General features: G+C 46.9%; 2 protein-coding genes across 2 annotated transcripts; one reads left to right on the top strand and one right to left on the bottom strand.

The window, feature by feature from the left end:
• Positions 1 to 1,866: 1,866 nt before the first annotated feature.
• LOC133901414 (uncharacterized) lies at positions 1,867 to 6,499 on the bottom strand. Its single transcript, XM_062342791.1, has 7 exons — positions 6,463 to 6,499; positions 4,858 to 4,961; positions 4,443 to 4,757; positions 3,827 to 4,343; positions 3,577 to 3,719; positions 3,278 to 3,369; positions 1,867 to 2,227 (listed from the first exon to the last, which is right to left on the bottom strand). Exons 1-7 carry the CDS (start codon positions 6,497 to 6,499, stop codon positions 1,867 to 1,869), a joined length of 1,569 nt encoding a protein of 522 aa, XP_062198775.1.
• On the top strand, positions 6,495 to 7,904 carry LOC133901975 (protein BIG GRAIN 1-like). The gene has a single exon (XM_062343537.1). The coding sequence runs from the start codon at positions 6,612 to 6,614 to the stop codon at positions 7,623 to 7,625; it is 1,014 nt and encodes a 337-aa protein (XP_062199521.1). The 5' UTR covers positions 6,495 to 6,611; the 3' UTR covers positions 7,626 to 7,904.
• The last annotated feature ends 5,876 nt before the right edge of the window (positions 7,905 to 13,780 follow it).

Below are 13,780 nucleotides of genomic sequence, written 5' to 3'. Positions count from 1 at the left end.
CCACTGATACCAGAAATCAGAAATCCAGAACTATGTAACAAATGCAACCAACAGGAGAAGTTCAGAGGAACGGTGCTATGGGCGACAAGGAATAATTAATCTAAGTTATTCCTAATATTCTAAGTCTCTTCAATTTATGGTATAATCATTCCCCTAACAGCCAACGTCATCCAACTATCCTCCCGACAGTGATTTATCCCCTATCCCGTAATAATTATAGGATCATAACCGGACATGGCAGCCATCTACTGCAAGAAGTTGTTGAATTGTGTTTGCATGGCCTTCTGCATATCAGCCATCATCTTGGTCAAGGTCTCGACGGCCTAAGAACTGGCGTCCTCACCGGAATCGGAACTTGGCAGCTCTGATATCAAATTGATAGGATAAACACTATCAAGAAGATAGCTGAGCAGTATCGAATGTTAAAAGAGAGATTAAACTGTAGATTAGGGAGACTTAGAATATTAGAGAAGACTTAGGATACTTCTCATTGCTTGATTGATCTGATTACATGACCTCTATAAATAAGACTATCAATCTTGTCATGGAGCTTTGTTTAGTGCCTCCAGTAGAGAGGATGATCACCCAGGCTCGAACACGGGGCACATCGGTTTGTGAGTATCTCCCTAAAAATCTGTTTTCAATGAGTTTTCTAACTAGTTAGTATTCGGTACTTCCCTACCTTAAATTTAAAAAAAAATACCTAAGGGAGTCTCTCCTCATAGTTGAGAAAAAAATATGGTCATGAAAAGTTCCTGACCGAATTCAACTCTATCTCCTAGCCGATTCTATCTCTAAACTGAATTATCTCTTACCCAATTTATCTAAACTGAATTATCTCTTACCAAACTTATCTAAACCGAATCTAAACAATCTTATCTATTGCCGTCCATAACATTCCTCCCTCGTTCGGCAAACAGCTCGTCCTCGAGCTATGGTGACGTCCATGGTGGTAACCGTTGGTAGCCCCACTGTTGGCGGAAGAGAAGATATCTTTCACAAACAAAGTGCGACGAGAGTCTCTTCTAGAGAGAAGACTTAAGCTTGGAGAAAAAGTGGAGATAAAGGAGAACAAAAAATGTGTTGATAGTCAAAAGATTGGGTCCTCTGGTCTGATGCCAAGTATATGTATTTATAGTGTCATTTATGGTGTAAATATACATATATACCCTATAGAGAAAGTGATACAATCTATCACTACAACGCAGGGACCTAGGGCTGATCGAATCGCACAGCCTGGATCTAGGTAGAATATTTTTACCCTGCTCAGAAGACATTATCTACTATGACAAATGCAGTAGTGCAAGTGGCCTTAGGGACGCGATACTCAGCCGGTCGTTAATTGTGACGCTGCACTATCTTGAGCATCAGAGTAGCCTCCACTTGCATCGGAAGGTCAGGGTAGCTACCACTTACACCGGCATCAACTGTCGGTCACTTCATGTCAGACCAATTGTCTTTGATGTTCTCCTTTTACTGATATTCTATCTGAAGGCTAGCTTCTTCCCCTGTCTCGAGGGCCGGTAACCTGAGAGGTTCACAGCTTCCGAAAGCCTTAACTTCTACAGAAAATCCGAAGACCGAAAGCTCTAAAGAAACTCTTGACCATATCCCTTATTATTATCTGTAGGCTAAGATATTTTCCTCCAATACCCACGTTGTTGCAACTTTTGAACTTAACAGAACTAGGTGGGATGTTGTTGGAGCCACATTAGGCATCACCGTGGCACCAACGTGCAGCCCTTTTAGATGTTACCGCCCAACCTGAATACATGCAAGGTAGCGAAATCGAGACCCTTTCAACTTTCCTAGATCGACTGTCGTTCCCCTCGATGACGCACTGAGCTCCGGTGAGCAGCGCGTAGCTCAAGAAGGCAGCGGTCGCGAGGATCTCCTCCGAGAGCAAGCTTTTGTCAATGCCGTGTACTCCCACAGAGCATGGACCACTCTGACGGAGGTGAGGACGCCGCACGGGTGCACGGCCCGAAAGGTCGAAACAAATTCCCGCCGGTTGCCCGGTTCAGAGTCTGGTGTCACGGCGGGCGTGTCTTCGTACAAGGCGGCGACGTCAGGGGTCATAGCACCAGTGTCGTGGCCTTGTAACGCGACGCCGGCGGCTGCATTTGACGCCTCTGACGAGGCGGCTGACGCCTGCGTGTGAACAGCGAGAGGCACCACAAGGACGGAGGAGGCGCGCGCCATGAGGTAGGAGAGGCGGAGGCACATGCTAGTAGAATAGAAGGGTGGAGATGGGGCATTTTTGCAGCAACACCTGAGGACTTCGAAGAGGACATCACTGGACGAATCATGCTCGCAGTGCACGCCCGGGTGGTCATCGTTTCATTTACCGACCACCCCATGCAGATATTTCCCTTTCTTATTTCACCCTCTAAAGAGCACATCTGTCTAAAATCAAACACGAATTGATATCTCAGATAGATGAGTTAGATAGAAAATGTGAAAGTGCTGGCTTGAGTAGTGAGGGCAGAGTTAAGAAATTAGAGCTTGAGAGTGAGCTAGAGAAATTTTTGAAAGAGGAGGAAATAAAATGGTGGCAAAAATCCAGAGAGAAAGAACTCCTGGAAGGAGATGCCAATACAAAATATTTTCAACTGAAAGCTAGTGGTAGAAAAAGAAGTAGGATCGTCTCTTTACAACAAGAAGAGGGTGTTATATAAGGAGAACAAGAGCTGAAGGAATACATTACTAATTTCTATAAAAAAAACCTGTTTGGTCCTAAAGAGAAATGCAACATCTCTATGGAATTTCCAATGCAAGGGAGGGTGACAGTTGACAGATCAGGAAAATGAAGAACTGACAAAACCCTTGAGCATGGAAGAGATAAGAAATGTTGTATTCGAAATGGAAACGAATAAATCCCCAGGGTCAGATGGTTCACTATAGTCTTACCAATTTGGATGTGACTTTATAAAGGAAGACTTAAAAACCATGCTAAATGACTTTCATAAGGGAAATTTTCCCATCGAAAGGATTAATTACGGGGGCATACCACTTCTTCCAAAAATAAAAGATGCTGATGTCACCCAGAAGTTTAGACCAATATGCTTGCTTAATGTAAGTTATAAGATCATAACAAAGATTCTCACTGATAGCATACATTACATTTCTTTTGAAAAAAAAATTCTCTTTCAAGTAAGTCAAAATATGATTAGAGTGCTAGTTTTATTCTCCGTATTGCACAATTTCCTGTTTGATTTCTCGAAGCGCCGAAGTTATAGTGGCAAATGAAGGCCTGTTTGAAGGTTCTGCATCCCACGTTCTGCAGATGAGATCGATCAGGCAAGTAGGATATGCATCACTCTCTGGGAGTTTTGGTCTTAATTTTCCAGCTGCTACTTCCAGCGCAATCTGTGAAACAATACTTATTAGCATAGTCAACTATAATTCTATGAACAAAATATCAGATGGGAAAGCGCAAATATTGTCGAGACAGTTCAGAATGCAGGTTCTTCTAGGTGAAATTTACATATCATTTCAGGAAATTTGCACATTTTGTAGGAACAAACTCCATCTTCTACTGATTAGCAGGTCGAGAGATAAAGTAAATTGGAATACCTTACTAGGTCCGTAGCTTGTATCAATGTACGGATGCTCTGCAGTTATCAGTTCATTTAGTATGATGCCGAAGCTGTAGACGTCGCATTTTTCTGTGTACGGTTCGCAGCGAATCACTTCTGGAGCCATATACACATAAGTCCCTATGGGTGTTGAAAGAATTCGAAAATATCATAGGTCGAATAGAACATATATGATCGAGTACAAATAGGATGGCGCACATGCATGTTTGCGCATTGTGATCTCTTACCCGTTTCGCCGGTGAGCGCCTCCTTGCCGTCCGGCAAGAACCTGGCGTGGCCGAAGTCGGCGACCCGCGCGCGCAGGTCAGCATCCAGCAGCACGTTGCTGGGCTTCAGGTCGCGGTGCACGACCCTGGGCGTCTGCTCGTGGAGGTGCCGCATGGCCAGCGCGATCTCCAGCGCCCTGCTCACCCTGTCCGCCAGCGGTGGTGGCGGCGGCGACGACGCCCGCGGCAGCCGCTCCCTGCCCCCGTGCAGCCACTCTCCCAGCGTCGCCCCGCTCAGCAGCTCCGTCACAAGGAAGCAGCTCTCGGGGGGCCGCAGGCACGCGCCCATCAGCCGAAGCACGTACGGGTGCCGCTGCCGTGCCAGCGCGTCGAGCTCCTGCGCGAAGAAGGCCTCGGCGCTCGGGTTGGAGACAAAGAACTCCGGGCGCACCCTCTTCACCGCCACGTCGAGCCCCCGCCACGTCGCCCTGTGTATCTCCGCCGTCGTCCCCTGGCCTATCACCTCGTGCAGCTCGATCTGTTCCATGATCGGAGCTGGCACTGGTCACAGGAACCGGACACATGCACGCACGCGCGCGCATGTACGAATTACTGTGAGTTCTTGATTGACGGTTACCTCGTCGGGTGAGACGGACCAGCCGTGCTTCACGGAGAGGTCCCGCGTGGCGGTCAGGTACGGGTCGCAGGTCGATGTCTCCGCTGGCTCGTCTTCGTCCACGTCGTCGTCGTCGTCGACCGTCGCGGCTTGGGCTTCGGCGTCGCGGCGCGGCGAGTAGTGCCGCCGCGCGTTGTCGGATATGAGGTGCAGGAAGCCGTGCTCCTGGGCGACCTCGAGGCAGAACCTGAGGTACCCCTGCGTGCTCTCCAGCCGGGCCTTGTACGTCTCCTTGAGGTCCCTCTGCCTCTGGAGCTCCTCCATCAGCCTCGCGACCTTGCGAAGATCACAGCACCAGAACAAGACGTGAAACAGCCGCGGAACTGCGGATCGTGTATTCAGGCTGTGACGCAGCCACGCAGGATGTGTATCGTACCTGTTCGTCGGAACGATGGTTCCGTGAGGACGCCGAGGAGAAGAGGCCAGCAAGACGGCCGCGGTGCGCGTTGCTCATCGGCTTGCCGTTCTTTACTGAAACTTCTGCATAGAAACAACTATGTTCGCAAGTTCGCATATACCGTAGTAGCGCGCGCGGCAGGCCGATCGATCGGCAACGAGACAAGAGTAGCGGCGGTTCGTCCAATGAGATTTGGATGACAAGTTTGGAGTTTCGTTAAGTACTCCCAATACTAAAGGTCTAGTACGATTTTTTATATTGCTATATCACGTTAATATAACATTAAACAGTTCTTATTTAATGTATTGTTTCTATAGCTAATTCATCTAATAGATACTACTTCTTTACCATCTGCCTAAGGAATTGAGATAATATCTATGATATCTTCCACAAGATATTACTATCTCCTTTTTTTATTACTTAACACATCAGCCAGAAATCTTAAGTAACATCTCAATTATATGTATGATACCGTATCTTAGAACAAATATGGCTGTGATCTCGTTGCCAGTGGCTCCCGCAAAGCCTGCATGATGTGTATTGTATGTTTTCTTTGTGGCTTTGTGGATTTTACAGCTGCAACACACTTGACACGTATATCAAGGGAAGCTCGTATCGGGCCCACTTGCATAGGCTCTAAACATTTGGGCCGATTTCTGGATTTGGGCCGGGCCACTGGAGACCTGACTATAGTTTCGTCAATCTGGAGAAACTTTCAACTTGGACGAATTTGCAGTTTCAACTTATGTGTCCGAATTTCCTGCCTAAAAAAAGAGTAAAATTTCAATTTACACCACTAAAATCAAAATTCCAACTCAAAGATTTCCGCGCGCGAGCCGAAATTTCCTGTCCGAATGAATTCCAAGCTGCCGCACTTAGATGTATTTGCCTTGAGCATCCATTTGTAGAATGCCTATGCATGCAAGTACGCGTACATGACACTCGGTTGCTTGCTTGCTGAAGTTCGGCTGGCTGGCTGGCTTACATGCCGTCAGGCCATGCATGGTCCCGTGAAATTTGTCCGCACGAGACACGATCAGTCAAGCTGCGCTGGTCAGGGGCCGGTCGCCCGCTTCACCGTATCTCCAATAATTTGGAAGCGCTCTTACGAACTTCGATCCACCACCCGTCCAGACTCCGGAGCAAGTACAACACTGGGCTGGACGCAATGCAACTACGTATGCCCTTGCAGACAAACGTACAATCTTAATCATCCATTTCGTTTATATAATACTTATCCATTTGTTAATTCTTTTGTTTATTGAATGATTTTTTTTCCAACTTACTCATTCAACACGAATTTTAACGCAAATAAATGGATGTTGGTATGTTTTAACGGAATTTTTGTGTTCGTACATCCGCGCGCGGTGACTTGACGGCCGGCCCGGCGGACGGACAATCATACAGCGGCCGGCCACCACGAACGTGATGGCCGGGCTAATGATAATTTGCTGCGCCCGAACTGGATCGTTTGGTGGCCGCGCGCGACGCGAGCGAAACCGCGAAGGACACACATGCAGACACGCCAACGGCAGCGGAGTCCACCACTCCGCGGCACGCACCACCAAGTTATATAGGCCTTACCGCGCACGGTCTCGATCGCCCTCTTCCCCAGCCTCATCGAGTCCACGTCCACCTTCCTCGCCTCCTCCACCTCACGCCGGTCTCGCCGTTTCTTTCGACCATTGTTCCTTTCGCGTGTGCGATCGTGGCCTGCCAAGTGGTGTGGATAGATGGAGCGGCGCGGCCATTGCCACGGCAAGCACCCGCCCCCGCTCCCGCCGCCGCGACGGGCGCGCGGGGAGCTCAGGCAGGCGTCCACCGGCTCCTTCTCGGCCTCGCTCCTGGACGCCATCTACCGCTCTCTCGACGAGGGCGACGGCGCGGATGCTGTTGACGCCGCGCGCTGGTCGGAGGAGAAGGCGGCGGCGGCGCGGTTCTGGTGGGCGAAGGAGGCGGCCAAACCGAGGAAGGTCCCGAGGGCGGACGGGGACAGGCGCCGGCGGGAGACGGCGGTTGTGCGCCCGCGCCACTCGGGGTACGCGTCGTCCACCACCTCCTCGTCGGACTCATCGGCTAGCTACAGCAGTTTCTCCTGCTCGTCCGCGTCGACCACCGACACAAAGTCCACGCGCCGCCACCACAGACAGCCTCCGCCGCGGCCGTCGGAGGAATCAGCTGTCGTTGATGCGGTGGAGGCAGCCGTGCCACCTAACAGAAAAGGAAAGAAGAAGAGCAGACCGTGTTTCCCCGGAGCAAGGATCCGACCAAGAGCCGCTGTGCAGTCGTCGTCGCCTGAGCCGTTGCCGCAGTCGCCGGCAACGTTCGCGTGCGTTCTCAAGGCTATGTTCTCGTCAGCGCGTCTCCAAAGGAAGCCCAAGAATCCCGTGGCCACCCCACCGACCCCAATCTCACCTGCGCCACCGCCAACTCAGCCATCGTGCATGTCGGCGACGAGCATCGAGAAAGTGCCGGAAGCGCCGGAGCGAAGGTCTGTGAGGTTTCGCCCGGACGCCGAGGCATCAGTGGTGCGGCACAGGGTGGAGGAGCTGGTGCGGAGCCTCGAGGAGCTTGAGGAGGACGAGGAGGGGAGCGACTCGAGCTCCGACCTCTTCGAGCTGGAGAGCCTTCGCGGGGGCGCCGGCGGAGACGAGCTGCCCGTGTACGGCACGACCAGCCCCGTAGCCAACCGCGCCATAGCCCAGGGGCAGCTTGTTGAGATCAACGCCACTGTCAAGACATCGTGATTGCTCGTGTGTGAATTTCTTGCATGTTAATAATGCTGCAATGTTTCGTTTCCAAAAAAAAAGAATAATGCTGCAGTATGTTGTGTACTTTGCCTATATTTGAAGGTTGTTCGTTCCCTCAAATCTGGTTTTAGCAAACTTGATTAAAAATATAAAATGAAGTTGCATGCCGATGCCACAGTGGGAGAGGAGTGAGACACGTCTGTGCTGAGGACTTGGCGATGTTGTCGCATCTGTGCCGATGTTTTTATAATCAAATTTTGAAGTTGAAAGGTTTTCTGACTTATGCGGTGATTGGATTATGAAGGTGGTTTCATAAGGGAATGTAGGGATTAAAGTTAATAATAAAATTGGTCCTTACTTTACAACACAAAGGCTCGAGATAAGGTGATCTTTTTTCACCATTGCTCTTTGATTTAGTAGCTAATGCCTTAGCAATTTTAATGAAAAGAGCAAGATGTAAGAACTAATTCTCATGTCTCCTATGTCTCATATATAAGTCTCTAGATCAAATAGCTGATACGTATAGCATAACAAATGTGGCATCACAGTCATATATCATACATAAAGCTATTACAATTACAGAGTACAAAAGATTTTTAAACCATACTATATATTACAAACATGACATAACATCCATCAAAAGCACAACAGAACGACTATCTAAAGCCACAAGCAGTTAAGGTGCAAACGTGACTAGTAAACTACTCCTCATCCGTGCCTCCGTCTCCAGCAAAGTCAACATCTGTTTTCTCATCCGAATGATAGCAAGAGTGTGTACGGAAGATACTTAGCAAGTCTTATACTATTTAGTGTTGATAGATGCATAAGTGATATATCAAGGAAAGTCTTTACGATTTAGTTTTAAGTATAAAACAGTTTATACAGATATCCAGTTATATTATCTATAGTTTAACTTTAAAAATAGTGTAAATAAGGTAACAAGGTATATATGAGGGTTTTTGTTCTATGAGGGGCTACAACATACTCCGCAGTCCCTATTATTATGTCTGGTATACCTCTAGTACTACAAAGTTCCTAGCTAATTAAGCCTACAACCTCATCACACGGACATTTAATCCATACTCACTCATCAAAGACACACAAGCCCCGAGTCTAATCAATGAGGTCATTGCTTCGTATGTCCATGACCGTGGACACGACTATTCAAATATTTACACTCTGTAGAGGGTATACACTGTACCCATGCGATATGTTCAGCCTCCAGCCGTTGTAAACGGAAGAGCGAATCATATCGAGACACTTCATTCACCTTTCCTTGCCAGACTTCTCTACGAGAAACCCCCAAGTGCTCCATATCTCGTATAGAGTGCAGTCCCCCGATGACCATCGGTGTGGCTAGGGAGGAAACTCCTTCGTGAGTACCTAATAGACAATTGGGTTCTCGTTGCTTAACTGTCCTCCTAGTATGATGTCCAGCTTGATCAGGAAATAGAAAAGTAAAGTCTTGCCTATACAAGATGTATGGTTACACTAAGGTGGCTTATCATAACGGCGCAATGATTCAATAATTATACGATCGGAGCAAACATATTCTGCCAATGAATACCGTAGGGTTAACTCAACCCTCCAAGAACATCCTCGACCAGAGGACTACTCTACTTACCCCGACCAAAATAATTTTCACCCATTTTTCACACCACTCACCATATCCCACATGGCATCAAGGATTTCATGATCATCAAAGATTCATGTCATATGAGTTGAAAAGATTTAAACAGTGAAGCGACATCTCTGAGGAGGTGTATTCAACTAGCGACACCTTCGAAGAGAACGTATTTCATCCTAAGCATGCTAGATATCACGGTATCGTTCGATGTTAATATAGATAATGACAATTTAATCCTAGGGTGATATGTATTCTAGATAAGATAGTAAGACATGTCATTTGTTTGATAGGATTTAACTACTACAATAGTTGAAATAGCGCAATAAATAGCACATGTGATAATAAGTCAAGTTTTTAAGTCGATTAATTAGATTATTACAAAACATAGGTGCAGAATGATCAAGGAGATATAATTTGCCTTCTCCGAAGTCTTCTTCTAAACCTTGGTCGAAATCAGTATCCTCTGGGTTCTACATGAAATCCTCGGGTTCTGCAAGGCGTGATTACGATCAACAATGGCCTATACCAGAGAAGAATCAATTAACACCAAATGGAAAACCAAATAAGTCATAATAGATATCACACTGTGATAGAAAGGTAGATCTCGAATTTAGATAAATTTAGGTAAAAAAATTGCTAGAATCGGAGTCACGACGGAGAAATTATGACTACCAGAAGATTTGACCTAGAACTAAATTGAGAAAATGTGAAATAGTACTATTTATAGGTGGGACCCACAAGTGAACCCACTATAAAGTGCCCTAGTGGGATCCACTGCATAGTATAAGTTCTGGGTTGGATTGGGCTGCACAGTGCTGGGCTTAGGTTTGCACAGTGGCTCGCCCCATTGGGGTCAGGCCGACTGGCATCGCGGCTCTGGTAGCTAGGCCAACCCATGGGCACGGTCTTGACAATTGGGCTGCCCAGCAGGCTGTGCTACTAGGCTGCGCGGATGTGGCTGGGGAGGCCTGTGCGGTGTGGGCATGAGCAACATGCGCATGTGTGGGCTTGCCGGGACGAGGCAGAGCGGTGATGGAGACCGGAGAGTGGTTCGCGATGGCGTCTCACCAGAACTAGCTTAGAGGTGGCAGGCTAGCAAGGGAAACCGTGGTCGGGGATCTACGTGGGCTCGCAAACCTGTTTTGGGGGTAGACGACAACAAGTGGCCATCGGACGGGTCCAGTCAATGATTGGCGATGGTCAACGTGGCGGCAGCTCGGTCATCGGCGGAGGAGTGGAAAGAGAGTGGGATTCGGCCGGCTAAGGGCTGCTACAGGTGTGGCGCGACATGGGGAGTTCGGCCAGAGGGTTCAAGGGCCGAGGGCTTGGCCATGGCCTATTCGACGGCGAGCGGTTGAGGTGCGGCATTGCTCGGTCGCTATAGAGAGGTGCGTCGGTGTTGGGCTGAAGGGAAAATAGTGCGTGTGAAAGTAAGGGGAGGGTGAGGGAAAGCTCACCATGTGTTTGTCTGGCCGAAAGGAGTGCTGCATCGGTGGCTTGACGTGCGACCAGTTCGAGTGGTGGCCGAAGACGAGGAAGAAGGCGGCACAAGTTCCAATCTGGTGGGGGAAAACGTGCCACTTCAGTCGGGGAAGCCGTGTGCGACTCCTCTCCTCGCTCCACGTAGCTCGGGCTTGGTCAATTCGTGCTCGGGCTCGTCGGATTTTGGTGGTGCAGTGGCGAGATGGGAAAAAAGGGGAAATGGGTCTGGGCTACCTTATTTATAGAGATAGGGATAGCAATAGAGAGGCGACGGCAATGATAAGGTGCGGTGTGACTTCTCGGTGGCAGCGTCTACCATGTTTTGCGCTGGGTAACACATATGGCAGTAGCAGAAGTCACACGGTGTCAGGGCGGCTTGGGCCGTGTGTGAGAGAGCAGAGAGCGGAGAGAGAGAGAGAGAGAGAGAGAGAGAGAGAGAGAGAGGAGAGAGCAAGAAAGTCGCCGGTGCAATAAATGCACTGGCCACGATGGTGTGGCTCGGACAACGCGACGACATCACGCTGGAGGAGGGAGAAGAGCGGCATCGGTGAACTTGTGTGTCAGCGAGTGCGAGCGAGCGCAGGTGCGAGCGCTACAATGGGCTGACGAGCTGCGCATGCGCGGTGTTGGGCTGGGGAGATGTCACAGCCCAGGTGTGCACGGGGAGAGTGGGGTTGGGGCGTGTTGGGCCGACTGATGGGCTGTGCAGAAGGGAGAAGGGGGAGTGGCAGCCCAGGAAGAGAAAGAGATTGGGCTCACGAAGAAAAAGAAAAGGAAAAAAGGAAAAAGTTTTGGGATAAATTCAATGGAGTATTTGAATTTTGGATTTGACTTTGGGCTTGGCATTAATTCAAATATGAATATTTGAATTTTGATTTGGACTTGAAGTTCTAACTTTGGGAGAGGATTTGAATTCAAAAGATTTTGAATTCAATTTTGGATTTGAGCTGAGTGAAATCTAAGAAATTATTTGAATTTGAGAGACATTCGAATTCAAATCTCCACTCAAAGAACCATAAAACAATTAAACCAAAAATACTATGATTCAATTTAATGCAAGGATTAATTTTAGATTTTAATTTGGTGCTCTTTGGAATACTTTACCCAATTAATATATTTGAATATATATACAAGTATATATTTATTCAAATATATAATTCCTTGATTTTATATTGGTTAGAATTTTTTTTTAATTGGAGTGAATTTTGCAATATTCTATATGCTAAAACTCGGGATGTTACACAAGAGATTTTGGTTAGTCAAAAGGTTTAGTTCCAGACTTGGTAGAAAGTGGTTTGGTCATTCTGCGATATGCAGATGACACCATTTTTCTGCTACAAGGTGACTTTAAGAGTGCTAAGAATCTAAGGTTCTTTCTTTGTTTATCTGAGCGAATGTTTGGGCCGAAAATTAATTTTTTATAAAAATGAATTGTATTGTATTTGAGGAGCAATAGAGAAACAAAACTGTTTTAGCCATATCTTTACTTGTCCAATTGGTAAGTTGCCCATTAAATACTTGGGTGTGCCAGTGGACAAGAAAAGATTGAGGACCAGGATGGGGCAGGTGCAGAGAGTAAAATGGAGAATAAATTGGGTTGGGGGTGGGGGGCAAGGGAGAAACTACTCTCAATTGGGAGGAGGCTTATCTTGCTTAACTCATCTCATAGTAGTGTGCCTTTGTACATGCTACCTTTGTCCAGGCTGCCTAAAGGGGTGAGATATATAATGGACTATTATAAGAAAAGACTCTTGTGGCAGGAATATCAGCGGTGCAGAAGGTATCACCTTGTTAGGTGGCCTGTTGTGTGCTGCGCCAAGGCAGGTAACTAACTTTTTTGGTCTGGATTGATGGAAGTAAGAGATTTTTTAAAATTCTTTTTGCAAAAAGAAAATAAGAAATGGATAGAGGACTAGTTTTTTGGGAAGATATATGGGTTGGCGAACACTAGATCAAAAATATCCTAGACTCTACAATCTTATCTTCAGTAAGAAGTTGACTGTTGCCGAAGTATTTGAAAAAGGCTGGGCTTGTGTTAAATTTAGAAGAACTATAATGGGCGGAGCTTTGGAGGCATGGACAAAAATGCAAGATGATTGCTCAAGGGTGTCCTTGAGTGAAAATGAGGATAGATTAATTTGGACTTTGACTAAAAGTGGAGACCTTTCGGTCAGATCCTTTTATCTTGCCTTGAAAACTAGAAGTATAGGCTTCCCATATAAACTTATGTGGAAATGTAAGATCCCTTTGAAAATCAAAGTTTTCTTGTGGTTGGTACTCAGAAAGTGTATTCTGAATAAGGACAATCTGTTAAGAAGAGGCTGGATAGGGGATGAAAAATGTCAATTTTCTGGAGACAAGGAATCAATTGATCACTTGTTTTTTCAGCGTTCTTCAGCAAATTTTATATGAAACATAATTTCTGTGGTTTTTGGTTTGAAACAGAAACCTCAGTCTCTGTCTCATTTATGTGAAACTTGGATCAAACAATTTAGAGGTGTGACGAAATCGTTGGTGTTGATTGGAGTTGCCTCAGTTTTATGGGTTATATGGAAGAGTAGAAATGCAGCATGTTTCGAAAATCAACTACCTAGTGATCCAGTATCGGTAGTTTTCTAGATATGTCGTTTTCTGATATCTTGGTCCATTTTGCAGAGAGAGAAAAACAAAACAAGGATGTGCTGGAGTGGGCGGCAAGATTACTAGGACAGGTCGCGGGGAGGTCTTTGATGCGGCAAAAGGATGGCGGCGGACGATTATATGCAGAATTCAAGTATGATGAAGAAACAGAGAATGATGGCGATGATGGCCAATTTAGCGCCCTGTGTCTTCTATCTTCTTCAAACTTAGTTCAGTTCTTTTCTTAGTTTCCTTGGAACTATCGCTTAGTATGATCTAACAGTTTGGTTTCTATTAATGGAAATCGGGAGGGGGCAACCCCTCGCCTTGTCTAAAATACAAAAAACAACACGGAAGACCGGGCAGCCTCGAATTCCCGGAGTGATCGTATTAGCGATGTAATAAGTTTGAGTTGCAGCGTCTC

This window comes from Phragmites australis, chromosome 20, assembly GCF_958298935.1.
Source record: "Phragmites australis chromosome 20, lpPhrAust1.1, whole genome shotgun sequence".
In the NCBI taxonomy this organism is placed as follows: domain Eukaryota; kingdom Viridiplantae; phylum Streptophyta; class Magnoliopsida; order Poales; family Poaceae; genus Phragmites; species Phragmites australis.
Note: the sequence above shows the minus strand (reverse complement) of the source record. Positions and strands in the feature narration are given on the sequence as shown.